Below are 23,049 nucleotides of genomic sequence, written 5' to 3' on the forward strand. Positions count from 1 at the left end.
TGTCCTGAAAGACATTTCTTAGCAAGACTGACCATAGTCTGCCATGAGGTAAAGTGATCAAGAGCGGCGACCATAGACACTGAAACCACTTGAGCCTCCGTGAGAACGGTCATGCTGGCCACCTCTGGATGGAGGAGGTGGTGGAGGAGTGGTGCCTCCTTGGACCTGGGGAGGGGAGGATCCTGTAGCGAGATAGCTGTAGGAAACTCGACGAAGTTTGGTTCCATGACAGGCCTGGCATAAACCACTGCTTCAGAGTCAGTAAAGCTGAGATACAATGGAGTGTAGCGAACATACGACCCACGCTGGAAGGATCCAGCACATAGATCACAGGTAATCCAAGTCATGCCTTCATCATCAAAGACATAGGAGGATAGAGAAGAAGCCATGGTAAGCGATGTCAGGAGTTGTTGTTTGTGGTGTTTGAGTTTGATAGTCAGTTGAGCTTCTTATTTTCCCAAATCTTTCATCGCAACATCAGGAAGGCCCATCTATATATATAGTCTCAACCTAGAGAGCATCAGCTTCGGCCATAGTATATATCAGACAGCCAATGCGACAGAGGCCATGTTCATTGTTCAGAACGGCCACCAACACACCGCCTCACAAACAATACGAAGGCGTGAATTGACATGGAGCGTCATAACATGTCTGTCAGAGTTGGTAGCTGTTGTCAAGATGCCGGCTGCAACCGGGTCTTGTGATGGCGATCAGGTCAAGGATGCTTGGTTGCCTTAATCGGGCTCGAATCCCTAGACAATATGTTTCGTGCCCGAACTCAATGGCGCTCATCTGAGCCGAGATGCAAATTCACATATCTGGGGTCCAGGATTTGGGCCTCATTTCCAGATGCACATCCCTACACCAGCTCCTGTCGGCCCCGAACTACAGCACAAACTTGGCCGAATAGCTGCGCTTTGTGGCTTTTGCACTTCATGCAACTCTCCTTCGGTCTGTACCAAGAGCGCCTTCTGGACCGCGTCGTCGGTGCTTATATGGAGATAAAATGCCTCGAAATGTTGACCGGTTGCGGAGGCGTCCGGCAAATCACAATCTATGCTGACCAACTCTGACGGCTTGCTGCATGATCGCAAGGTTGTGCCTCATACCCCGAGCTTTTGCGACGAACCAGGTTCGGCGGACTCTGTGACTTCGGCTGAACTCATGCAGCTTCGCGGGTATTAAAAGACGCCATTTCTCAAATAGCTGTGCTATTGCGTGCATGCCTAAGTAGTTGCAGCAGCCATCATATTACTTGCCCAACACCCTTGACAGAAGCTGGAAATTCTGGAAAGCGCTCATCTGGTGGGTGTCACATATTAACTCTGAGCGACAGACCGATCGCGTCTCATGAAGAGTCAGCTAGTAGTAGCCTTGCTTGAGAAGGGACGCAGAAGGCGATATAGTCGCATCACCTGAGATTTTGATATCACGCTGGTGTATAGTGCAGGTATATGAAATCGAGATTCTAAGAGAATCCTAGTCTTGGCCATCATGCTGTGCCCATCCTGTCTCTTATCCGGTGCAACCTCCCGATGAGCGTCGGGCCTCTCCAACTGGCATAGTTCACCAGTTGACCGACTTTCCTGATGGCAGCCGCGTTTGTCGTTATTTGCTGCATCAAGTGAGCCCAAAGGTTGTCCCAGAGACAGAACCAAGTACACGAAGCCACGACATCGTTGTCGACATGCCACTCTTGTACGCCCATCAATAACCTGACCGGTCTAAAGACATGTGTTATCCATCGGTCAAGCCAAGACTGGAAATAAGGAAGGAAACAGTAAGCTTGCTATGATCTTTCGATACGCAAAGTCATGCACCTCTTAGCTCTGCCTTTGTGTTACCCCCAACTCCTTCAACCCTTCTCTGTTGAGCCTACAGGTGTCTGCCCACCAACGCTTTGTAATCGAAAAAGTCATGGCCAACAGAAGACTCTACCAATCTTGGCTGTCTTATCGATCGATGCCGTCTCTTGCCTTGGCTCGGCTTAAGATCTTGCAAGGACGAGACCATTCACAGTCTGACCACCCAACCCATCCCGTATCGTTGCCAGTAGTTGATAACGGGTACATCATCCATTGCTAAGGAAAACAATAGTCAAGATAACAAGGTCGGAGATGTTAAGCCTGGGGTTGTTGCACAGATGGCCTTGCAGGCACCTTTGCCAAACGAATAAGATACTTCTTATCCTAAGCCTCAAGCCATGCACATTCACCGCGGGATGTTTATTCGTGCTTGATGACGTCTGAGCTCATCAAAAGACTGTCAGATGACCTCGATGCGGGAGACTTTTCGATCACCAATCAGAGAAGGTGCGCAGTGGCTCGAAATGTAGTTTTTCTTATCTCTGATAGTATCTATCATTGTATCTCAGCCCCAAGATCCGAGATGTATTGACTCAGAGAACATGAAAGTCAGCTGAACCATACCAGCATTTGGCCCTCGCTCATATTGAAGGGGGTAGAGCCGTCAGGGGCTATCAGCCAGATTCCGTTCTGTTTTTGAAGTCTGCAGTCAGTCCCAACAAACCTGATGATTCAAGTATGATGAGAGTGAAGAGAAAGCAATTCCTCCTATTTTGATGGTCACGTAGGATATGCCGTGTATGTCTCAAAACTTCCGAAGGTCTCGATGTCAACAGGCCGTATTGGATCTCCAACGGCGTCACACGACAGTTGGACCTGCATCGGTGATGTTTTCGTGAAATGATCTGATAATTCATTCAGAGTCGGTTTGAAATTGACGCAGGCAAGGGGTGCCTTTCTTTGCCTTTGACATTGTGCAACAACTCACAGCTGGTGCACTCGGATATACAACTTGGTGTCGATATGCGATCGTGATTCCGTGGACATACACTTGCTGCTCAGTAGACGGCTACTGCACTTGCAGCTGCTCTAACATCAGACTCCTGTCACTTCCTTCAACATAACGCCCACTTTCCTATAGCTGTATTACAACGGCCCGGCCACGCGAGAATGACAAGTTGACCTGTCCGAAAATGGTTGGGTCAATCATATCATCTGCCATGCCAGGAGCTGTTGTTGATGCAAATGCTGTATGCGGTGGGCAGGCAGTGGTGCTGAACGAGCTGCAGAGGCGGGTGATGGCATAGGCAAAACCACGATGAGCCTGTGCGACCGGTTACACAAGCCAAGCCGGTCGCACGAATGACGCCCTTTCTAGGCAATGCGAGTCTCGTAGTAACTTGGCGAGGTTCTGCTAGAAATTTCTGGCCTTTTCGGGCTTTCGGCTGAACTTGGTCTGCATGATCTTTGTGGTAGGTATGCACTTGGAAGTGTCCGCATTGTGGCATAATAGTTCACAGACGCTGCCACGGGTCAAGCTGAAAGCACGAAGAGAACATCATGGCAATATTCGGTGTGTTCTTTAGTGATTGAGCATCAATTTTGCTGTTGATGTTCATGTCAGAACCAGTTGTTCAAATTGGGAATGGAAGGAGGATGCGACGTTCCGATCTAGGTATGAAGGAAGTCTAGTACCGTTTAAATGCATAGTTTGGTTGTTGCATATCGTCTCCATGCGCGTCGTTCTTAGGTCGCGGTGGAGAGGAAGCCTTGGAGTACGGAATTAGAGCTTGGGATCTTAATGAATCCTTGGTTTCTCGAACTTCCTCGACAAAAAAGTCCTGGGATAATTATCAAGACCATGAGCTGAGCTTACGCGACTGATTTTCCGCCTTCAAAATGTCTGTTATTCTTTGCACAGGTAAATGCGACTCTTCTATCACCAAATCCTCCAGCACAAGCTAACCCACCTTGCAGCTGGCTATGACCACACTATCAGGTGCGATCCGATGCGCTTCTCGATTGGTAATCGCAAATGGCTGACATGCAGCTTCTAGATTCTGGGAGGCCTTGTCGGGTATCTGTTCACGCACGATTCAACACCCTGACTCCCAGGTGAACCGTCTCTGCATCTCCCCCGACAAGAGATACCTTGCCGCCGCTGGCCATCATACCGTCAAACTGTACGACATTAAGTCTACGAATCCTAACCCATTGTTGACATTCGAGGGCCACACCGGGAATATCACAGGTGTCGCGTTTCACTGTGAAGGGAAATGGATGGTAACTAGCTCCGAGGACGGGACCGTCAAGATCTGGGAGACACGGACCGGGTCGATCCAGCGAAGCTACAACCATGGCTGTCCAGCCAACGACGTGGTGATTCACCCCAACCAGGGTGAGATCATCAGCTGCGATAGGTCTGGAAGTGTCAGGGTATGGGATCTGGCTGAGAACAACTGTTCCCATGAGCTCATCCCGGAAGAGGACGTCTCAGTCTCCAGCGTTACTGTCGCTAGTGATGGGTCCTTGCTATGCGCTGCGAACAATGCTGTAAGCAACAATCAGAGGTGCTGAAAATCAATCTCTAACTATCTCGCTAGGGCAACGTATTCGTGTGGAATCTTATTCAGAGCTTTGATCGCACACAATTAGTTCCAGTAACGCACTTCAATGCCCACAAGGAATACATCACCCGTATTCTTCTATCCCCAGACGTCAAGAAGCTCGCCACTTGTAGTGCAGACCACACAGCCAAGATCTGGGAGGTGAAGAACATCGAACCAAGCACAGACCTGGAACCTAAGCCGTATCCTTTAGAAGCCACTCTTACCGGGCACCAGCGCTGGGTCTGGGATTGTGCCTTCAGTGCCGATTCTGCATACCTGGTCACTGCTTGCTCCGATCACTATGCGAGATTGTGGGAATTGCACAGCCAGCAGATTATCCGACAATACAACGGACATCACAGAGGGGCTGTCTGCGTTGCCTTGAACGATTATTCAGAAACACGGTAAGGGGTTATATGGAGCACGGTATATCACTAGATTCATGCCAGATTGGCGGGAGAATGGCGTTGGTACGATATTTTCATCAAGGTTCGGATATTACTGTTTGAGAATTGGAGCTTCGATACGGACATGTGCCCTAGATAGTAAAATGCATCCATTTGTCAACAGAAATCACATTGTAAGCCCATAAAGCATGACATCAAGTATGTGGCACTGACGAGGCAAGAATGCTGGCCAAGTCGAATATGGAATGATTAAACAGATCTTAAAAAGGGGTCTAATCTGTTGACAATTTAAATTGTTCATATTGAAGTTATACCGCTGGTGAAATCTAGGGCCTTTCAAGCATTTGTGTAGGGGTCAATATTGCTAGCTAGAAATGGGCAACCTCAGAGATTTTAGAAGTCATCCTTAGCAAGGCGCTCCTGGGCATTCCGCTTGGCCTCTTCGGAGACATTGGGGTTGTTCAGGGTACTATTGCTATCAGCCGGTAGTCAAGTCTAAGAGACGTTGAAACTTACGCCTTGAGACCACCAGCAACATTGCCAGGGTTCTTCTCCTTATTATTCTCAGCGCCAGTGACTGTAAGGTGTCAGAATAGGACTTATAATGGGACGCATGGAGCTTACCGTCACCACCGTTGAACTCGTTCTCAAGAACCTGACGGGAGTTCTCCTTGGCCTCCTCGGAGGTGTTGGGGTTGTTGATAGTAGCCTTGTGGCCGCCGGCAACCTGAGCATCAGTCATTTTGAAGGAAGTGTGTGGTGAGATTGGTAAAGAATAATAGATCTTGCGGTAGCTATTGCTTGAGAAGTGTTGATGTGTTGATGAGAACTGGTGAGTTGGTAGCGGACAACAGGACCTTCTTATACCTGTTTCTCAGTCATTGTTTGACCTCTCATCGCCGATCCCAGAGTTAAAGTCAACTTGAAAACATCAAAGTTAATTTCATTGACGCAATTGATGAGCCGGGGTATTATCCAGCCTCCTCTTACTACGACATTGCTGTCGGCAAGCTGCTTTCTCACAAGGAAGCTTGCATATTGGCCTAGTACCTGGCGTGATTGTTTGCTTCTGTTGAGGAATAATGCGGATACTGCTTGTTGCATGGTGACGTGTAGGTTGCCCCTGAGCAAGTGTCTCGTCACGGACAAATGCTCGATCATGGTGTTCAAGCGTGATTGGTGACATTCCGGCATAAGATCTCAATTGGGGACATCATAGGGAAAAGCCTGTAGGTATGTTATTGGGTCGATCGTTTGTATAGTCCGATCTTGTTTGATGGTCTTCTTCTAGATCATCCACGATTATGCAATAGAAAGTCTTAAGTCTAGATCAATACCATTGTAGACGAAGTTCGAAAGGGCAAGTTGTTGGTTGAGATCAACAACACCACAACTATAACGTTCATAGGCAAAGCTGCCATGACGCATAATTCATATTTGTGAGGCGCTCATCGCTGATTTCAACAAGAATTCCATAAAATCGCGGCCATTGGCCTAAGTGAGGACTCCAAAGCAAACAAAGATGAACAGACGGTCTGTGCCAGTTAATGAATCATGGACGTGGATAATGACATCAGAGCGTGTTGCAAATATAGGACCGATCACGAGCAATGCGCGAGATCCCGTGAAATACTGGAGAATGAGAGCGACATGCCAGGAAGTGAGAGAAAAATGAGAAAAGGGAGTTGGCTATTCGATGTTTGAATTTGCTCCAAGCTTGGTTCACGGTGATTGGATTAACTGATAGATTTTCACTGGCCACTGAATCTCTACCAAACTTGAACTCTGAAAGCATTGGCGAGGAACAACTTTGAATAGAAACATGCCTAAGATTCATGAATCCAATTGCAATCTGATAATGCCCTGTAAGCAAGATCAACTTAACTGATATATCAATTCTGTCATTTGTCCTGTGGTTGGTCAAGGGTAGGTTGATCGTCAGAAACTCTGCATGATCGGCAAGCTGAGACGTTGGGTATGATTCGGACAATTCCGAAGTAAACATATCGAAGAGTGTCTGTATGAATAAGAAATTTCAACCGGCGCTGGCCGACTTATCTGCATATGCGGTCAAACTGATGCCGACGTACGGATTGACGATCACTTAATCCTGTCTTGCGTGTCGTTGAGCTTGATAATAGTCCCGAGATCGAAAAGCCAATCACGGAGCGTATCAGCTTTCTAGGTCGATCCGAAACTTAGACGAAACCACTGCAAAGACACTAACTGGCTCTAGCATATAGCTGATCCGTCCTCGTGGGACAGCGAGACATGTTATGTCGATCCATCTGAATATGACAAGTGGCTCATCGGCGTGTCCGCGGTAAAAGGAGCGAATCAAACTCAATGGTCCTCCATTGAGCGGCTCTTGGCAGTGCGTCTATCAATATCCCTCATCGTCGGAACTAGGTCTCTCCCTACAGGGTCTATGTTGATCACAAGGAGGTAGGGAGGCCAACCACGGGCCTCATGTCCAACATCCCGATGACGCCGCATCAGAACTTTAAGTTCCCATGTCCAGCTGAACAGGGATCATCGCCAAGAATCTCCGAGTGGCCGGGACGAGATGTGGGCTACTCCTAGCAAGCGGTGACAGCATCTCGCACCAAGAAGAATAAGCGATGTGTCTGTGTGAGAAAAAGATGTCCATGATGGATGGTCGGGTCGCTTGTCAGCGCGGGAATGCGGCTAAAAGCACTGACCATGCGGGGAGCCAGAAAGCGCCACACTAGCTAACCCAAGCCCCCTAGAACCCAACAACAGCCCCCTGTAAGGATAGCGTCCTTAGTGGACAGAATTTCCCTAGGGCGAGGCTGAGTTCACGACCCGCCAGCCACGTTGACGCCTTAACCTCCAGTAATATTTTTAGAACGCACTTCTCCTGCGAGATTCTGCCCGTGGTTCAATCTCAACCTCCACACAACCATCACAGCCCGACGACTAATAGGCCTCGTGGACTAGTATCAGCCCTTTCTTGACGAGCGCACGAGCCTCATGTTCCCTGGTCTACGTTCACACCTCTCCTTGATCCCTTGACATTGAAAATCTAGAACGCAGGGGAAGCTTGCGTTGCATCATCATCACCATCATGGCATCTGCAGACGAGAAGCCACCAGTCTTCAATTACATCCTCAGCTTCGTTCTTGTCGGCCTCGCGTGGGGCTTCACAACCCCTTTCATCCGTCGTGCCGCTCAATCACATAATCCACCTACGCATCCGGTGCTCGAGAGCCCATCAGTTCAATCTAGCTGGCTGAAGTCAAAGTTATACGGAGCTTTCTTTGCGGTCATTGACCTTTTGAAGAATCCTCGTTACGCAATCCCATTGGTTCTTAATCTTACGGGAAGCATCTGGTTCTTCTTGCTTATTGGACAGGCTGGTAAGTTGTGCTTTCTTAACTCGCCTGTCAAAGGTTGTCAGGGGGTGTCGATCGCGGATAGTCTAGTGAATCTTTGCCACGCCGAGGTGTTAGTTACTAATGACGACAATCAGAATTGAGCTTGACCGTGCCCATTGTAAACACTTTGGCGTTCCTCTTTACCGTCCTGGGTGATTGGTACGTTGATGGTAAAGTGATCAGTAAAGGTGAGTTTGTGTTCTTCCATAGCTCTTTGTGTATTGACCATTTTAGATACTGCGGTTGGAATGGCTCTTATGTTGGTTGGAATTGGTTTGTGTGTTCAGAGCAAGCGTTGATAGACTAGATTACATGCAATTGAACGTCAATGATTTTGTATTCAATAAATGCTTCGTTCGGATTGGTTACCAAACAATGGGAGCAACATGTATGGGAGACTCCACTTCGGAAGGACTTATTTGGTGAAATATAAACCACAATCATGGGTGAGGCATATAAGTCATGAAGTGAAGAGAAAATCATTAAAGAATGCAGGAGAAGAGGCAGAGTAAATAGTTATGTTATTGTTCTGCTCCAGGCAGTTCATGGAGCCCAGCCCCGTTCTCCTAATCAAGGTCCTACAAGACCCAGGAGATGCTCTCCATCTATCTCAAAGTGTGCCCAAGCAACATAAATCTGTATCGTTTACATCCAGTAAAACAAACCATGACTCATCAAGTCATGAAGAAGATATAACAAACATGTTTATCCTTTGCAAAAATCACAACCCCAAACCTCAACTCTCCCCCTTAAATATCCGGTCGTCAAGGGTATTCGTTAAAGAATCGTATGCGTCAAAGAAGTAATAGGAAGAAAGTTTTCATGATTAGCGTAGACGTCGTTCGCTTGCTTTTGGTTCTCTTCGTTTCGTCCCTCGTTCATCACAACCGTTGGTCCTGGGGGTATCTTAGATCGTACGTGGTGGCTTCGTCGTTCCTGGTTCCCTGGTGTATCGTTCACCGGCGTGCTCGGAGCCAGCGGAGCACGCTTCGGAGACTGGGATCTTCTGCCGTCCAGCGGCCCATTCCTTCATCCGAGGCCTTGAGCTCGGCGTAGATTACTTCGTCGGCGATGGCTGAGAGCTCCTGTAGCAAGAGTTAGTCTGGGATGGCTTAGAGCATTGGAGGTTATCGTACCGCTCGCAGTTGACGATCGCATGCTCGAAGTTGAGACTGGTTGCTCGAGTTTGGTAAGCCGCCCTGCAGCACCTGTTTTCTGTATTCAACCCATCGTTGAGCCGCCGCTTGTCGAAGGTAAATCTTCTGTCCCTCGTGTCGTCTCGCGTACGCGTCCAGGAGAACCCTTTGAGGTGTTAGTGATCTTGTCCCGAGTCCCTGCCTAGCAAACTTGATGACCTACTGTTTAAGCTCGGCCTTCACCTGCTCTTGCTCTCCACCAGGGGGAGTTGGCACGCTGGTGTCTGCACCACATTCCAGAATGTGTTGCCCATCCAGCGCACATTGTCGAAGGGCAGCCCATCCTTCGGTGTAATAGTCTGCAGTGTCCTCAGGGTCGACAGGAGCAGCAGCTATGTAGTATTGCAGTGTTCGGAAATCAGAGAGAACTTCAGCAACTCGCATTGTGCGGAACTCGTTTACTGTAGCAGATAACAAGTTCACGTGTCAGTGTCTCTGAGTCTTTAAAGGGGGCTGTGGTGATGCAAAGATGCCAATTGACCACTGTAGATAGTTGCCAAGCTGGCCAGGTATAACTTACATCCGTCCATTGTTTCTTAGTGTTTAGTTGGAATTGATTTAGAAAGGTCAAGGTGTTCAGACTCGCTGGGACACGAAGACAACAAGGCCAAAATGGAAGACGAGTTAGGAAATAGACTCGGGATATAATCGAACCAAAGCAAAATTGATTTGAATCGTAAAATAGTCGGTGATGAAAAAGTTGACGAAAATGGTAGGTAAGGAAATATTATAAGAGCTTTGTCATGTCGATCACTTGGTAATAGTTGAGAGAAGCCGGTTCTTCAATGCTTGCTTGATTGATTGACTGAACAATCGAAACAAGCAGCAGAACCGGGCATCCTTTTTGTATTGTATTATCGTGATGGTTGTCGAAGGCCTCCCAGATACTCCATCGAGAAGCTAGAAACAGACACAGACAACAAGAAGAGTTCCAAAGAAGCTCTTGCTCCAGAAAAGTCTCCATCTAGTCTAACTTGAGTCTACAGCTCGACCTAAGCTTGCCAAAGGCATACCATGCTCCACCAACGGGAAGCGAACGGCTACTAGGTCCAAGGGGGGATACCACCCGACATCAAGCACCCCCTCCTCTCTTCCCAGTCGAAGAGCCCCTACGACACACATGAGAGGCTCGGCAATTAAAGCCAGCCTTCTGAGACAGAATCCTGGGCCACCAGTGAGAGAGTCGAGATGTGCCTCCACTCAGGACGACCATTTGCAAGCGCATGTTCAAGTGCAAGCTCAAAAACATCGACGACCCCGGACCAGCTGGTGGCAAACCATCATACTATCGAATGGAACCCAAGCACAAGGCCAAAGCCTTACCCTCAGCCCTACTCCATACCCTGTCCTGCCCCTGGATATATGCAGAGTACTGCAGGGCCCGGAGAGTAAAGAGCCCCATGTAGGCAGGTACTGTAGTGTAGTGTAGTGTAGTGTGTATGTGTGTGGCACGTCATGAGCATGGCATGGCATGGTATGGTGTTGAGGGTGAGGATGAAATCAATGGGGGCGTGTCCAGCCACACCCGGTTTTTCTCTCCCAATAGGGTCGAGCATCCGTGATGTTCTGCTTGAGAGGCGTCAAAGAGGCGTTTCTCTTTCTTCTCGGCTCGGTTTGTAGTTTAAGCACGATACCGTATTCCGTCTTTAGACAGAGCGGCGTGGGTCAAGACTCAAGCCATTGCGAATTTCACATATCTTCAGTTTTCCGACGGACCAAAACATCCTAAAAAGCATGCTTTCCCGAGCAAAACAAAAGTAAAAATACACCGGGTATGTTAACGTTATACGCTAGGAACCGTGCGTGCAGTCACTTTTCCTGCAGGGGTGGGTGTGGTTGTCAGAAACAAGTCTCCGCAGAGAGAGATGCTAAGCTTGGGATACTGTACAATACCTGCCCTTGCGTGTAGAGCAAAGACACGGTCAAAGTATTTGATGGTTAATTAGTTGTGAGAGAAAAAAAGATGTGTAGGTTGTTGAATAGCGCAGGTGGATGTGGTGGGTTGGCGCCGCTCAGCTACCTGGCTACCCATGAGCCACTCACTAGTTGTTCCCGAATAGGAAACGCCCTGTAGCTCTATCGGGGCAGCGAGGCCAATAGGCGCGCGGATGAAGCTTTCACAACTGTCCGGGGCGAGCTGGAAGGCCGTAAAGGGTCAAGCCTATCTACACGAGGCCGTCTGAAAAGTGAATGCAACCCTACAAGACATGGGCATGACGCGACGCAAGACAAAGTCAAAAGGCTGAGTCAATGGCGGTGATTCCGATATGAGGAGTTATCGAAATAATGATTCATGTTGTTCACCCGGGTGATTGACGACTCTTGTCACCGACTTCCAGGTTTGATACACAATGTAATGCTAGATTACCTACCTAGATGGTTGACATGGGGGGTAGGTAAGATAGTCCATGGATGTCAAGTCAGATCTGAGACCAGCCCAGGGCCTGCTGCATCTATCACACTTAACTCAGCACCTAGCTTGCTTACTTGGCTTGTCAATTCCAGCTCGTCCAGGTTCATTTCAACAAGGCATATTGCAGATATTGCAAAACATTGGGCTCTCCTCGAAACCATGAGGCACAGAATCGTCAGATGACCGTATCTTCACTCACTCACTATCAAGCATCCATAATCCAAAGAACTGTTCCTGGTCCATGCCGTGGCGTCATGTCCTCTATCTATTCTCTGCATGGACGCCGTTTGAGGCCGCTCACATTCTCTCCCCCAACCAAACGTCATTCCTCTTGTTCTCCAACCGTTATTGACTTGTCCAAACTAAAGAAAGCCCAAACTAGTGCTACTACGAACTCTCTACCATTTGCCTTCTCAACGTTCGCCTCCCATCCCATACCATCCTCAACACGAACTCCTCCGTCTCGGTTACTTTCTATCGCTCCCGCTCCCGCTCCCGCGCCTTGTTTCTGTAAACAACTTACATCAGAACTTGATCCCGTTTTTGGATTGGCCGTGGCTTGTTTTCTTTCAGCGCCCCTGGGAGGCTCAAATCGGCGCTTACTCTGGGTAGCCAGCCATCAACTCCAAGGAGCCTCCCAGTAAACCAGGGCCCCCTGTAAGGACGTAGTAGTAGATCCGATCGACCGGATGGATGGCTTTCACTTTCAGAATTCAGATCATATTCCACAAGCCTTGTCAACAAGCTTGTCCATGCCAGGAGAAACATTCATTGCCAGCCACTTGCTTTCTCCAAATCTGTGCATTGACATATTTGACCCCATATGATTATCACTTCCAAGGATGTGATGAAGGCACTAGCATAGTTCGGGATAGCTCTGTTTGCACATTCATTCAAACTTGGAAATCATACTTGAAATCACTCGTCCAGAAGCCTCTTTTGTCATTCACGTTCTAGATTCTCGTATGACTTAGAGATCAATACCAATTGAGCTTGTTTTGGAGAAAGTAAATGACACAAGGTATGCGCATTGACCAAAATTAGAACAAACCACGCTAGAACAAACTTGCACCAAATCGAACTGGCTTCGCTGCGAGGCTTGCGCCTTTGTAGATCCACTATTGAGAAATATTGGTTTTCTCAACTCTCAAACCTACACTACACGCATCCCTGACCCACTAACTGGCATATCTTGGGCCCATCGTAGGCTCCTAGCAACTTGGCGCGAGGCATACTCGTCCTCAATTGGGTCATCAGGCGCGACTGTTGTCATTTGCTCAATTGAAAAGTCTCATCAATTTCTATTGCACATGGTCAGGACGGCTAGTGACACACTGGCGAGGACCCACGCCCACGACGGCATCCGGTTCTCTGATCTTGATAATCCACCCCCCTGCATTGGCATTGCATGGCCCACGTTCCTGGGAGCAGAACGTCGTCCCTGCAGCCCGCGAATCAGGGTTATCATTCCTCGCGACACAGTGCACCGACCTTCTACTATGGCCAGCCGACTATGTTTCAACCCATGTTCCATATCATTCTCTCCACTTGCTCAGTCCTTCTCTGCGATAGCTTGTAACCTGTCGTCAATCTCGTCCTCAGTCAATGTTCGGAATCCCGAGTAGGTTCCCTCTTCACCGTCAGGTCGAGGCCCACCTACGATACCGATCTCGATCTCTCCCTTCTTGAAATCCATGCTCAGAACTGTGCTCAGTGTTGTGATGGCCAGCTCAACAACCTCTTCCCAAGATCCCTCCGCATGCTCCTTGTTACGGAGCTTCTTCTCAAGGTGGTTCAGCGCCTCCTGTTGCTTCGGGCCTGCCGCAGTTCCCTTGTAACCGATGTAGTATCCAGCAGGGTCGCACTTGAACAGCTGGGGGCCATATTCGGAGTCGAGCGAAATCAGAGTGGTCGCAACGCCGTAAGGTCGCATGTAAGCCTGGGGTAGAGTCAGTATATGATTGGTCGCAATTTTGAGGATGAGAATATGCTTACTCGTTGAGTGTAGACTTGGCTGATGTTGGCAAGACGCTTGGCTAGTGCATCAGCTGGCATCTCATACCCATACTTGTATCGAAATTCTGCTGCTTCGCCCTGAGCCCTTTGAGCGAAAGCCCGGGCATCTGCGATGGATCCTGTGATGACGCAGCCGACCGAGGGAGAGAGCTGGAAGATGTGGGTGACAGAGGCGGGGTCCATAAGCTTGTCCTATTGTCTTCATCAGTGCTGACCATGAGATTGTCCAACATCATCAACGTACGGGGACCTTCTTCTGAGACAGAACAACGGCACAGTCCTTGCCTCTCACACCGACGGACATAATGTTGGCAGCCGTAATCGCTTTGAAGGCATACTCTGAATTCATGTCAGTCCTGAATCATGTATCAATCAACGTCATCGGCCAAAGAAATCGTAGGGTTCGGTGCTCTTGACGCTCGGGATTCGCATACCAACTTGGTACAGCCGGCCATTGTCAGCGAAGATGGTAATGTGTCGATCGTATGCGCCGGCTGTTCATTGTGTGTTAGCAAGGATGCCATAAACCGTATTGATGCAGCATAACATACCCGACATTGTGGAGGATTTGTGTATTTAACGGTTCGGAATCGGGTAGGTTTAGGGGACGAGGCTCGAGAAGAACTTGTTAAGTTCTCAATGAGGAGAGTTTGGGATGTTGATTGACGTTGCAGAGGTTGAGGGGAGCTATTGTGGGTTGAGATAGTCGACGCGTTAGCAGGAGCTTGCCTAGAGCACAGTGAGGCAACGGAGCTCAATGGAAGGCTGAGTTGATGCCTCGCTGGCATTAGGTAATCCTCAGGCAGAATGTGGTAGGTGGCAGGGTGACACAAAAGATAGACACTATGAGGTCTTCCCATAAGAGAAGCTTGGAGTTTGTTGGTCTGCCAAAAGCCAGCAGGTTCTCTCAAACTATGTAACAGGATTTATAAAACTAGAATATCTAACGTATTGTCCCTACAGAGAGGTCTGAGATGATAAAGTGATCGATCAGTCTCTGAAGCTCTTTCCATATAATATTGTCGTCCAAGCTCTCCATATTTCTTATCTTATCGTATCTCTAGATCCACTCATGATGATCCTCAGAAAAAAGTTGCTTGACAACCCAGGAGATCCGGCCCGCAACAACACGATATTGCATATCGGCCTTGCACTTGCACTGCGCTAAAAGGAACTTGCAGAATTGACAACTCAGAGTCCCCCTTTAGACTTTACGCTGCTGTTATTGGTCCTTTGAAAGTCAACAGAGAATCCGCCGCTCGCCCAGCAGCTAGAAGAAAATTCAAGGACCCTGGTAACTACTACAGCAAATCTGAGGAAGTTGAAGAAAACACAAATCTCTGAATCTCAACTTTCTGAGAGTCGAAGTCCGTTCAAGTTCTGGTTGCTGTTTTTTTGTCCTCTCTTTCAAACGAACTGCACAAACATCATCTCACAATGTCTGGTCAAACTCCCGCTTGGAAGAAATTGGGCTTGAAGCTCAAGCAGCCATCGGATGCATCTGAGCCCAGCTTTGGGCACCCATCCAGCAGTACAAGCACAAGCATCCAGTCAAGTACAAAGAGAAAATACGACGCCCCGCCACCTTCCAATTCCTCCCAGGTTGCTAAGCGACCACGTCAGGATGAAGCCACAACCAGTCGGAATCCACCAGGACAGTTAAAGAGGCAGAAGTCAGTCACCTTTGCCGATGCGCCATCCAACAACCACTCTGCCAGGACACCATCAAGGCCCATTAAACAGAGCAAGGCCAAGAGCAAAGGCCCCGCAAAGAAACCTCAGCCCCAGGTCCCTACTGATCTCAAGCCTGCGCTTGAATACTTGAGGCTCTGGAAGACAGCTCGCGATAGCTGGAAGTTCAACAAAAACCACCAATCAAACCTCATCAAGCACGTTTTCGATGCCGATGGAATCCCCGCCTCTGACATTGAAACCTTCTACGACTACATCCAAGACTTGAAGGGCTTTGTGAGGATGCGACTGCTGGAGAATGCTCGCGAGGTTAGGGATCAGGACCAATCGGACGGAGCAAAGGTGTTCCCTGAGGGAACCAAAAACCTTGAGGCTAATCAACAACGATATGAGGAGGTCCTTGCTAAAATTCTTGAAACCCACCCAGTGGGAACTAAGAGAAAGGGCTTCACCGAGGTTGATTACCTCTCGGACTCAGAAGAAGAGGGTGTCATCATTCGCCGACTTGTGAAGCGCATGAGAGCTGAGCTTGTCATTGATGAGATTTCCGATGGCGAAGCCACTGAGGCCAGCATCGCATCATCACAGACCATCACTGCAAGCGATAATAACGTCACATCAACTACAGATGCAGAGAAGACTGTGAAGATCGCCGACAGCGCTCCCGGAAAACGTCGACGAAAGCTCCGTGTGAATGTCGAAGACAGCGATTCCAGCAGTTCCGAGTCAGACTCGGACTCTGATTCAGATGGTGAATCCGACACCAGCAGCAGCGGGAGCTCGTCATCGTCCGAGGACGAATCTGAGAATGAGGCCCCGGCACGAGCTTATCGACAGCCCGGCGAGGAAGATTCAAGCGATTCCTCGTCTTCCTCGGATGAGTCAAGCTCTGGCGACAGTTCGAGTGAGGATGATTCAGACTCTGAGTGAGGATTATGATACCCGTCTTTGACGACACAGGATTAGGACGAAGGGGGAGCCGGATAGACCGTAAAACCATGTTCGCAGACTAATTTTATCGACATACCTACGCATCATGTTTCAATGCATGTCTATGGCATACTTATTTGTGGACGGAAAAAGGGCTCTGATGAGCGTTGCAATAGTATATGTTATTTAGAGATTATTGTACTCATTTAAGCATACAACTTGGTGAACCCCTCGTTTGGTGGTTGAAGCCAATTCTTATCATCATAGTCCCTATCTTGTCCTTCAATGATATGGAAAGTGTAAATAATTCGTCCCTTCTGACTGGTATTCCTCTCGCTCTTATGTAAGAGGTTGCCGTGAATGAGTACTAGATCGCCAGCCTTGACTTCTCCAGGGACATACTCATGTGGTCCGTCTGGCGCTGCTTGTCCATCGCCTGCTGCTGCAGGGAACCTTGGACCGTCATTATCCACCATCTCTGTACCAACATTGCCTACCTTGCGAACGAGTCTTTTCTCAACGGGTGCCCAGAGATGTGAACCGGGCAGGAAACTTAGACAACCATTCTCGAGCGTGGCATCCTCAAGTGCGTACCAGAAACCAACAGCCGATGGCGGGTTGGTGTACAAGAAAGTGCTATCCTGGTGGACGTTAGTCAGTCATAAAACAGTATCAGCTTGACATACTTGGTGCGGAGGGACAGCGCCTCCTATTTCTGGTTGCTTGCAGATAACCATGCTCTGCAGACACCGAGGGTCTTTGAAGCCAAGGCTACGTGCCACAGCAGGTGGGCTGACCTTGCTCGTATCGTGGTCCAGAAGACGAGCAAACGGAGGGGATAGAGCGTGCAAATAATGCCCGATTTTGTTGACAGCACGAGCCTTGGGTTTGGTGAGTTTTCCATCATCATCAAAGGCGTCTTCCTCGAAGAAGAACCGCATCTTGTCGCCTGAAGTCAGGAAGTAGTCGTCACCAACATGGTCACGTTTCTCGCCGGTTGAGAAACGTGTGAGAGGGTGATCATCTAGGGAGAAATTCTCGAGAAGACTGTGAGTTTCGTCGAGTAGAGATTTGACAGTTGAGCTGGAGAGGGCACCAGGTAGAATGAGGTAGCCATCGCGATTGAAGGTTTCCAGCTGATCTGGTGAGAGTCCTGGGGTATCAGTAGTCATAGTGTCTTTGTTTCGAAGAGTTAAGTAGTGTTTGGGTATAACTTGAGGTGATTTGTCTTTATCTGAACCGAGGTTGTGTGAGATAAGTTCATGTAGATAAAGAGTCAAAGGTGGGGAGCTACATACCCCGCCTGCATCACCACATGCCTCATACGGCTGGACTAACTACAACGCACACAGCAGCTGTATCGCTTAAGAGAAGGATTGTAAACTGGCTTGTTTGTAGACTTTGACAGTTCGGGGTCAACTACTGACGGACGCAGTTACTTGTAATGTATAGGTCATGGTCCTAGTCACTTCTAACAGGCGAAATAATCTATCGATTTACTAAATCTACGTATTTCAAGGTAGCTACAGCAGAGCTCCTTGTATTAGTCTAGATTAGCACCTTGAAATGTACCAAACATCCAACACCAGAGACTCTTTACTTAGAAACAAAACACCTGTCCATGAGAACATCAAACGAGAAAAGACGCAACCAACAAACCCAAGCATTAGTTATCCTAGACTTCCTAAGCATCGAGAGGGTCTGACAAAAAATCGTATCCCTCCTCCGGGGGAAGAAGGTATGCGGAGAAAGCAATACCAGTGGCAGTCAGAAGGCAAATAACTGCCCCGGTGGTGCTGAGATAGAACGACGTATCGAGCGACCATCCAGGAATATTAAACTGATCATCATGATCATAAAGATACGCCTAGCATAGATTAGTTTGCATTCAAATACTTCCGTAGCAGATCAACTCACCACAATAGAAATGGCCACAAACTCCATAACAGAAATAAAGGTCAACATGCCAGCGGCAAAAGGCCATCCAGTCTCGCGCTTGTATTTCCCACCACACATGATGACAACAAAAGTCACCAAGCCGCCCAAACATAACAGAGTAGCAAATGATGCTAGAAACCCAACGGTCCTCCACATGGAGCAGAAGTATCGTTCACCTCCTTGGCAGAGATCCTTGGAAGGGAATGGTCGACAGTAGGGATCATCAAGCGTTGAACAGCTCTTGTGTAAGCCGATATGTCTCTCGACTATCTCGCCGGTGGCCGAAGTAACAGAGTATGTTACCCAGTTGGGGAGCCATATCGGGATTACTATCATGACCGTCGCTATTGTTTGTCAACTTGAGATGAACCAGAACCGGTCGCATACGTCATTGCGGCGCGTGCTGTGGACAGAAGGTCGGAAAACGTACCAGCTACAAAAGCCGCCAGGGCCGAAGTATATACTGAGACTCGCGTCATGGTGTATATTGCAGTCTATTATCGAGTATAAATGAATTAGATTGAGGTTGAGTGGTAGACAGAAGAAGAAGGAAATGTCGATGCCTTGTGGTGGCCTGCCTTGAAAACAGCCCAGTTCATGTGCCAGATAGGATAAGTGCTACAGCTTATGAGTGGTTGATGCCAAGTTTCATTAATGGGTTTGGCGGGGATCGAATTGTGGCTTAGTTTGCGATGCAACCAAAGATAAGCGACCAATAAAATATCACGATGCATACGTTGCAAGTTATTGAGAAGAACTGAACCATGTCTCATCGGAGAAACAAGCCTCAACATTCATTCATGCGACGGCTTTAAGACTAAAACGCTAAACTCTTCCTATATACAAAACACTATTCTCTTCTTTTGCGAGAAGTTTACGACACTCAGATCACCAAGCAAGCACGTGGCAACTAACTTTCAAGACGCTGTATTGATAGAGTGAAGGGCAAAGCAAACCCATCAGATATCGCCGCTTGAAAGAATGCGACAGAAAAGCACTTTAACACAATCATCCATTCGTCTATTCCGACAAGATCGTCAAAGACCGACCAAGAACGTATGCCCTTCTGGAAACCCTCCATGTAATAATCCCCCAGGTATAAAGTCTGCATCAAAACGCCTGCAAAACACCCAAACCTCGAATCCCAATGCAATGTAGTTAGCTGTCTTATTTCTTAGGAGGTTTCTTTGCAACTGGTCCCTGGTCGCTAAAGTCGGCGTCACTAAGACACTCAGCAACGACAGGGTTGTCAAAAATGTGCTTTTGTAGGTGCCCTCCAAAAAGAAGTCTCATCATGTCGATTCTGGAAGAGAGTGACCACGAATCGATCACGGCGACGTAGTTGCCGAGGCGGAGTTTGTGACGGTATCCAAATTCAATGACACCATCCTCATTGGGCTTGGAGGTTGGGCGCTTATCGCCCTTCTGAGGTGTATAGCCAGCTGACGAATATCCTGGTCCAACACCCTTCTCGAGTGAGGTGATGGCACTTATCAAGCTATCTCGAAGGTCTCGGCGATCCTTCTTTGAAACTGATTTGGAGCTCTGCTTGGCGAGCTCTGACATGCGACCTGTGAGTTTCTCTGGGTTGACGGGAAGATCCCAGGATTCTCCCGTCTCCTCCTCGTGGTTGCGCGCCGCTTCAAAAATGAGTGCAATACAGGCAGCGGCCTGAGCTTGAACACCAACATCGACGCTGTCAAGCTGTTCGTAAAACCCATCCAAAGCCATGGTGGCGGCATATGAAAAGTCGTCCACATGGCTAGCAACAAAGGCCCAACCTCGAAAAGCAGCCGCAACAATGAATCCATTGTCATAGGAGTCGATGTTGTCTCCATCAGACTCAACTATAGCATATAGGTAGTCGAGCAACTCGAGGGCCTCCGTCTCGCCACCGCCGCCATAAAGTACAGTAAAGCACAATGCGTAAATGCCAAAAGCCTTGCATTCCTCATCGTCGTCGTCGGCAATTATCTGCTTGAGAGTTCCTTCGGCATGCTCGTAAACGTTGGCGTCCTCTGAGGAACTAAGAGTCAGAAGATATGCCTGGAGGTAAAGTAGTCGCTCTCTAGCTTCCATGCCGCGATTAGCGCCACGAATGAAAAGCTCTGCGAGTTCGTTGGCCGAATCATCAAGCCACTCGTGGGTGGCAGGGGCGAACCGATGTCGCAAAACCTTAATGTAGAGTTCCAGGAGTTGAGTTCGCGCATCGCTATTGTTGTGCTTGCGATCCTGAAGTTCTTCCATAAACTGCTTGGCGTCGAATGTGTTGGTGCCGTCTTCATTGGTGTCGACTAGAGAGCTTCCGGAAGCAATGCTCATGGTGTCGTCGTATTCGAAGTCATCTTCGCTCTCGTCAGAAGCAGCCCGGCTTGGGGTTGCGGAATGCGCGGGTGACGTAAGAAGCGAAGCGAAAGGAGAGCCTCGAGGAGTCAAACCAGCGGAAGCACGACCTGACTTAATTGCTTTCTTTGATGTAGTCTTTCCGTCACCCTTGAGGGCCTTGACTCGAGCGTGGTTCATCATTTTGCCCAAGTCTTGGTTAAGTCCAAAAGTGGTGTTGTAAATGCGAATGTGCAAAACGGATGGAGGTTAATCGACGAGGAAAACTTGCAGAATTTGAATGTAAGCAAGTTTATAACGATCAAATGATCAAAAGCTGTGCAGCAAGTGATCCTCGTCTAGTTGAAAATTCTGTCACTTGGGTATAGTTTTGGGTCTGGGTCGACTGATGTGTGTGTAGTAGGCGGAGGTTCGTGTTACTTTATAGGCGTATCGAGGCATAAAGTCCATGAGGAAGTTCGCGTGACAATAGGAAGATTCGGAGATAGGTGTTAGCAAGATGGTTGCACCTGAATTTGAGCAAAGTAAGGAGAGAGAAGAGAAGGAAGTGGACGAACGGCGATAAATATTTGTTTAAAACCAGTAAGAACCGGGTTGTGGCGTGGCACCAGGAGTATGAACAGCCCTGTGGACAGTGGAACAGTCTGAGTGGAACATGGATCAGGCGCCGCTGAGAAATTCCAGCACTGTTAGTGGCAAATCATTAGCCGTGAAGCTTAAAGTGCCTTGAATCTACGCAGGTGCAAGCCAACGGTTAAGGGGTTTGTGACTCAGAGGCTTGGATATCACTATAGAATGCATGCTAGATGCTTCCGGGTACTACTGTCATCTGGGGAATCTCATGCATTCTTGTCATTTAGTTCATGAGGTTCGAAGTATATATCACATGTTTGTTCCAATACTTCAAATGACAGCATAGTGGGTAACCTCCCCAGAAAAGGGACAAGGAATGTATGCTAACGTCCCACTCCCGCTTAGATATTCTCCACTTGAATGACCCTTGTCTCGGTCAGCGTCATCGATCATCTAACTCGCTTAGTCCCTTGCTGATATGTCTTAACCAGAGTGTTGTCTTGGTGCCTCAGTAATGTCGTATCACGCTTTGAGTTCAAACTTCTGAACATGATTTCGCAACTTAAGAATAACTTTGGGTATGAGAAGTGGTGTGATGAGAGAATCCAGCTAGGCGAGCTCCCTCCGCAGTCAAATGTGGTTAGGAAAAGCGAACGTGAAACCGAACAAACGAGAAGCCAACTGAAGAGCTTCGCGTGTGATGTGAGTAAGCGCCAATCACTTGAGACGCTGATACCCGTGTCAGTGTTCATTGCCCGGTTGGGTTAGGCAGCACCGGCTTGTTGGCTTGAGTTAAACGGACAAGATCCCATAAACCGAGGCTTGACTGAGCTCGTGTGAGATAAAATAGTCAGGGCTATATATCTGCATATTCATCAGATAGAATTCATACTAATATAAACAAAGCATCACAGACGAGAGAGATCCTGGTCAGAATGCATTGTGCAACTCCTGCTTCCTTGGCTGGCTGAACCACGTAGAGTCTACTGGTATGCGAACCATCCAAAGATGCCCTGAGCTCCTTGCCTGCCTCTCGTTCACGAGCACCTGGCAACTGAAGTCCTAGCTTCCCGCAAAGTGCAATCGTACCCCTCACCATATTAGAAACACCCAATAATACGGCCCAGGCTTTCAAATTTATTGATGTTTTCTTCAGGAGGGTTGAAACAAAACCAAGCTGACATTTATGCGTTGGAAGCCAACTCACACCCGCCGTACCAACCACTCCTGATGGCGCTGGTGCCAATGAAAAGATTACCACCTGACGCCATGTTGCTATGTATTTATTTAGGAGTGTGTTAAAATGCTAGTCACTGTGCCAGCTCAACCACTTGCATGAACATGATACGAGTACCTTCATCACAATATTCGGGTACCGCCGGTTTGACTACTTGCAGATACCCGATAAAGAAAACGAACACTCACGGGTGAGGAGGATGGTCCCGAAATCAAGTAGTCTGAAGACCTAATAACATACACTATAAACATTTGACAGGGTCTCCGTTACTTAGGATGACGGCCCCAAGTTTTCTGGCCTCCTCCTAGAATGATAAGGCCTTAGGGTCGAGTGCCCAAGCTGAAGGTGTCAGCAAAGCAGCGGGCAGTTTACACAGTTCAACATTGAACTCTTGCACTATTTATCATTTATCCATGACCTCTTCACTCAAGCCATCTTCCCCTCGGTCCGATTTTCCGCCTTTGGGCTGGGTTTTGTTCGATATACGAGCTT

The 23,049-nt window shown here is 48.3% G+C and overlaps 11 protein-coding genes across 15 annotated transcripts; 3 read left to right on the forward strand and 8 right to left on the reverse strand.

Moving 5' to 3' along the window:
* Nucleotides 1-22: 22 nt before the first annotated feature.
* On the reverse strand, nucleotides 23-389 carry FVEG_02965 (hypothetical protein; the record flags this gene model as incomplete). The annotated part of the gene is made up of 2 exons (XM_018890518.1): nucleotides 23-247; nucleotides 298-389. 2 exons carry the CDS (start codon nucleotides 387-389, stop codon nucleotides 58-60), a joined length of 282 nt encoding a protein of 93 aa, XP_018746843.1. The 3' UTR covers nucleotides 23-57.
* Nucleotides 390-3,582: 3,193 nt separating this feature from the next.
* FVEG_02964 (target-rapamycin complex subunit LST8) lies at nucleotides 3,583-4,987 on the forward strand. 2 transcript variants are annotated; one of them, XM_018890516.1, is made up of 4 exons: nucleotides 3,583-3,726; nucleotides 3,783-3,804; nucleotides 3,863-4,358; nucleotides 4,409-4,987. In XM_018890516.1, the coding sequence occupies exons 1-4, from the start codon at nucleotides 3,705-3,707 to the stop codon at nucleotides 4,820-4,822; spliced, it is 954 nt and encodes a 317-aa protein (XP_018746841.1). In that variant the 5' UTR covers nucleotides 3,583-3,704; the 3' UTR covers nucleotides 4,823-4,987. The 2 variants fall into 2 exon arrangements, with proteins under 2 accessions (XP_018746841.1, XP_018746842.1); XM_018890517.1 differs by lacking the exon at nucleotides 3,783-3,804 and having other exon boundaries at nucleotides 3,583-3,706.
* Nucleotides 4,988-5,214: 227 nt separating this feature from the next.
* FVEG_02963 (hypothetical protein) lies at nucleotides 5,215-5,563 on the reverse strand (the record flags this gene model as incomplete). Its single annotated transcript, XM_018890515.1, has 3 exons — nucleotides 5,215-5,290; nucleotides 5,338-5,398; nucleotides 5,446-5,563. 3 exons carry the CDS (start codon nucleotides 5,561-5,563, stop codon nucleotides 5,215-5,217), a joined length of 255 nt encoding a protein of 84 aa, XP_018746840.1.
* Nucleotides 5,564-6,394: 831 nt separating this feature from the next.
* FVEG_15159 (hypothetical protein) lies at nucleotides 6,395-6,826 on the reverse strand (the record flags this gene model as incomplete). The annotated part of the gene is made up of 1 exon (XM_018904273.1): nucleotides 6,395-6,826. One exon carries the CDS (start codon nucleotides 6,824-6,826, stop codon nucleotides 6,395-6,397), a length of 432 nt encoding a protein of 143 aa, XP_018746839.1.
* Nucleotides 6,827-7,664: 838 nt separating this feature from the next.
* Nucleotides 7,665-8,775, forward strand: FVEG_02962 (hypothetical protein). Of its 3 annotated transcripts, XM_018890513.1 has the most exons (3): nucleotides 7,665-8,201; nucleotides 8,315-8,407; nucleotides 8,454-8,775. In XM_018890513.1, exons 1-3 carry the CDS (start codon nucleotides 7,910-7,912, stop codon nucleotides 8,516-8,518), a joined length of 450 nt encoding a protein of 149 aa, XP_018746837.1. In that variant the 5' UTR covers nucleotides 7,665-7,909; the 3' UTR covers nucleotides 8,519-8,775. The 3 variants fall into 3 exon arrangements, with proteins under 3 accessions (XP_018746837.1, XP_018746838.1, XP_018746836.1); XM_018890514.1 differs by having other exon boundaries at nucleotides 7,665-8,407; nucleotides 8,454-8,566; XM_018890512.1 differs by having other exon boundaries at nucleotides 7,697-8,201; nucleotides 8,315-8,671.
* FVEG_02961 (hypothetical protein) lies at nucleotides 8,724-11,383 on the reverse strand. The gene is made up of 4 exons (XM_018890511.1): nucleotides 9,936-11,383; nucleotides 9,579-9,816; nucleotides 9,356-9,521; nucleotides 8,724-9,304 (listed from the first exon to the last, which is right to left on the reverse strand). The coding sequence occupies exons 1-4, from the start codon at nucleotides 9,943-9,945 to the stop codon at nucleotides 9,176-9,178; spliced, it is 543 nt and encodes a 180-aa protein (XP_018746835.1). The 5' UTR covers nucleotides 9,946-11,383; the 3' UTR covers nucleotides 8,724-9,175.
* A 1,555-nt stretch (nucleotides 11,384-12,938) lies between these two features.
* FVEG_02960 (20S proteasome subunit alpha 1) lies at nucleotides 12,939-14,655 on the reverse strand. Of its 2 annotated transcripts, XM_018890509.1 has the most exons (5): nucleotides 14,396-14,655; nucleotides 14,279-14,338; nucleotides 14,089-14,183; nucleotides 13,824-14,036; nucleotides 12,939-13,767 (listed from the first exon to the last, which is right to left on the reverse strand). In XM_018890509.1, the coding sequence occupies exons 1-5, from the start codon at nucleotides 14,400-14,402 to the stop codon at nucleotides 13,381-13,383; spliced, it is 762 nt and encodes a 253-aa protein (XP_018746833.1). In that variant the 5' UTR covers nucleotides 14,403-14,655; the 3' UTR covers nucleotides 12,939-13,380. The 2 variants fall into 2 exon arrangements, with proteins under 2 accessions (XP_018746833.1, XP_018746834.1); XM_018890510.1 differs by having other exon boundaries at nucleotides 14,089-14,338.
* Nucleotides 14,656-14,948: 293 nt separating this feature from the next.
* On the forward strand, nucleotides 14,949-16,733 carry FVEG_02959 (hypothetical protein). The gene has a single exon (XM_018890508.1). The coding sequence runs from the start codon at nucleotides 15,282-15,284 to the stop codon at nucleotides 16,464-16,466; it is 1,185 nt and encodes a 394-aa protein (XP_018746832.1). The 5' UTR covers nucleotides 14,949-15,281; the 3' UTR covers nucleotides 16,467-16,733.
* FVEG_02958 (hypothetical protein) lies at nucleotides 16,604-17,758 on the reverse strand. The gene is made up of 2 exons (XM_018890507.1): nucleotides 17,153-17,758; nucleotides 16,604-17,107 (listed from the first exon to the last, which is right to left on the reverse strand). The coding sequence occupies exons 1-2, from the start codon at nucleotides 17,636-17,638 to the stop codon at nucleotides 16,673-16,675; spliced, it is 921 nt and encodes a 306-aa protein (XP_018746831.1). The 5' UTR covers nucleotides 17,639-17,758; the 3' UTR covers nucleotides 16,604-16,672.
* Nucleotides 17,759-17,841: 83 nt separating this feature from the next.
* FVEG_02957 (hypothetical protein) lies at nucleotides 17,842-19,076 on the reverse strand. Its single transcript, XM_018890506.1, has 3 exons — nucleotides 18,835-19,076; nucleotides 18,384-18,748; nucleotides 17,842-18,333 (listed from the first exon to the last, which is right to left on the reverse strand). Exons 1-3 carry the CDS (start codon nucleotides 18,881-18,883, stop codon nucleotides 18,151-18,153), a joined length of 597 nt encoding a protein of 198 aa, XP_018746830.1. The 5' UTR covers nucleotides 18,884-19,076; the 3' UTR covers nucleotides 17,842-18,150.
* Nucleotides 19,077-19,113: 37 nt separating this feature from the next.
* FVEG_02956 (hypothetical protein) lies at nucleotides 19,114-21,669 on the reverse strand. Its single transcript, XM_018890505.1, has one exon. It carries the CDS (start codon nucleotides 20,928-20,930, stop codon nucleotides 19,572-19,574), a length of 1,359 nt encoding a protein of 452 aa, XP_018746829.1. The 5' UTR covers nucleotides 20,931-21,669; the 3' UTR covers nucleotides 19,114-19,571.
* Nucleotides 21,670-23,049: the final 1,380 nt, after the last annotated feature.

This window comes from Fusarium verticillioides, chromosome 5, assembly GCF_000149555.1.
Source record: "Fusarium verticillioides 7600 chromosome 5, whole genome shotgun sequence".
NCBI lineage: Eukaryota > Fungi > Ascomycota > Sordariomycetes > Hypocreales > Nectriaceae > Fusarium > Fusarium verticillioides.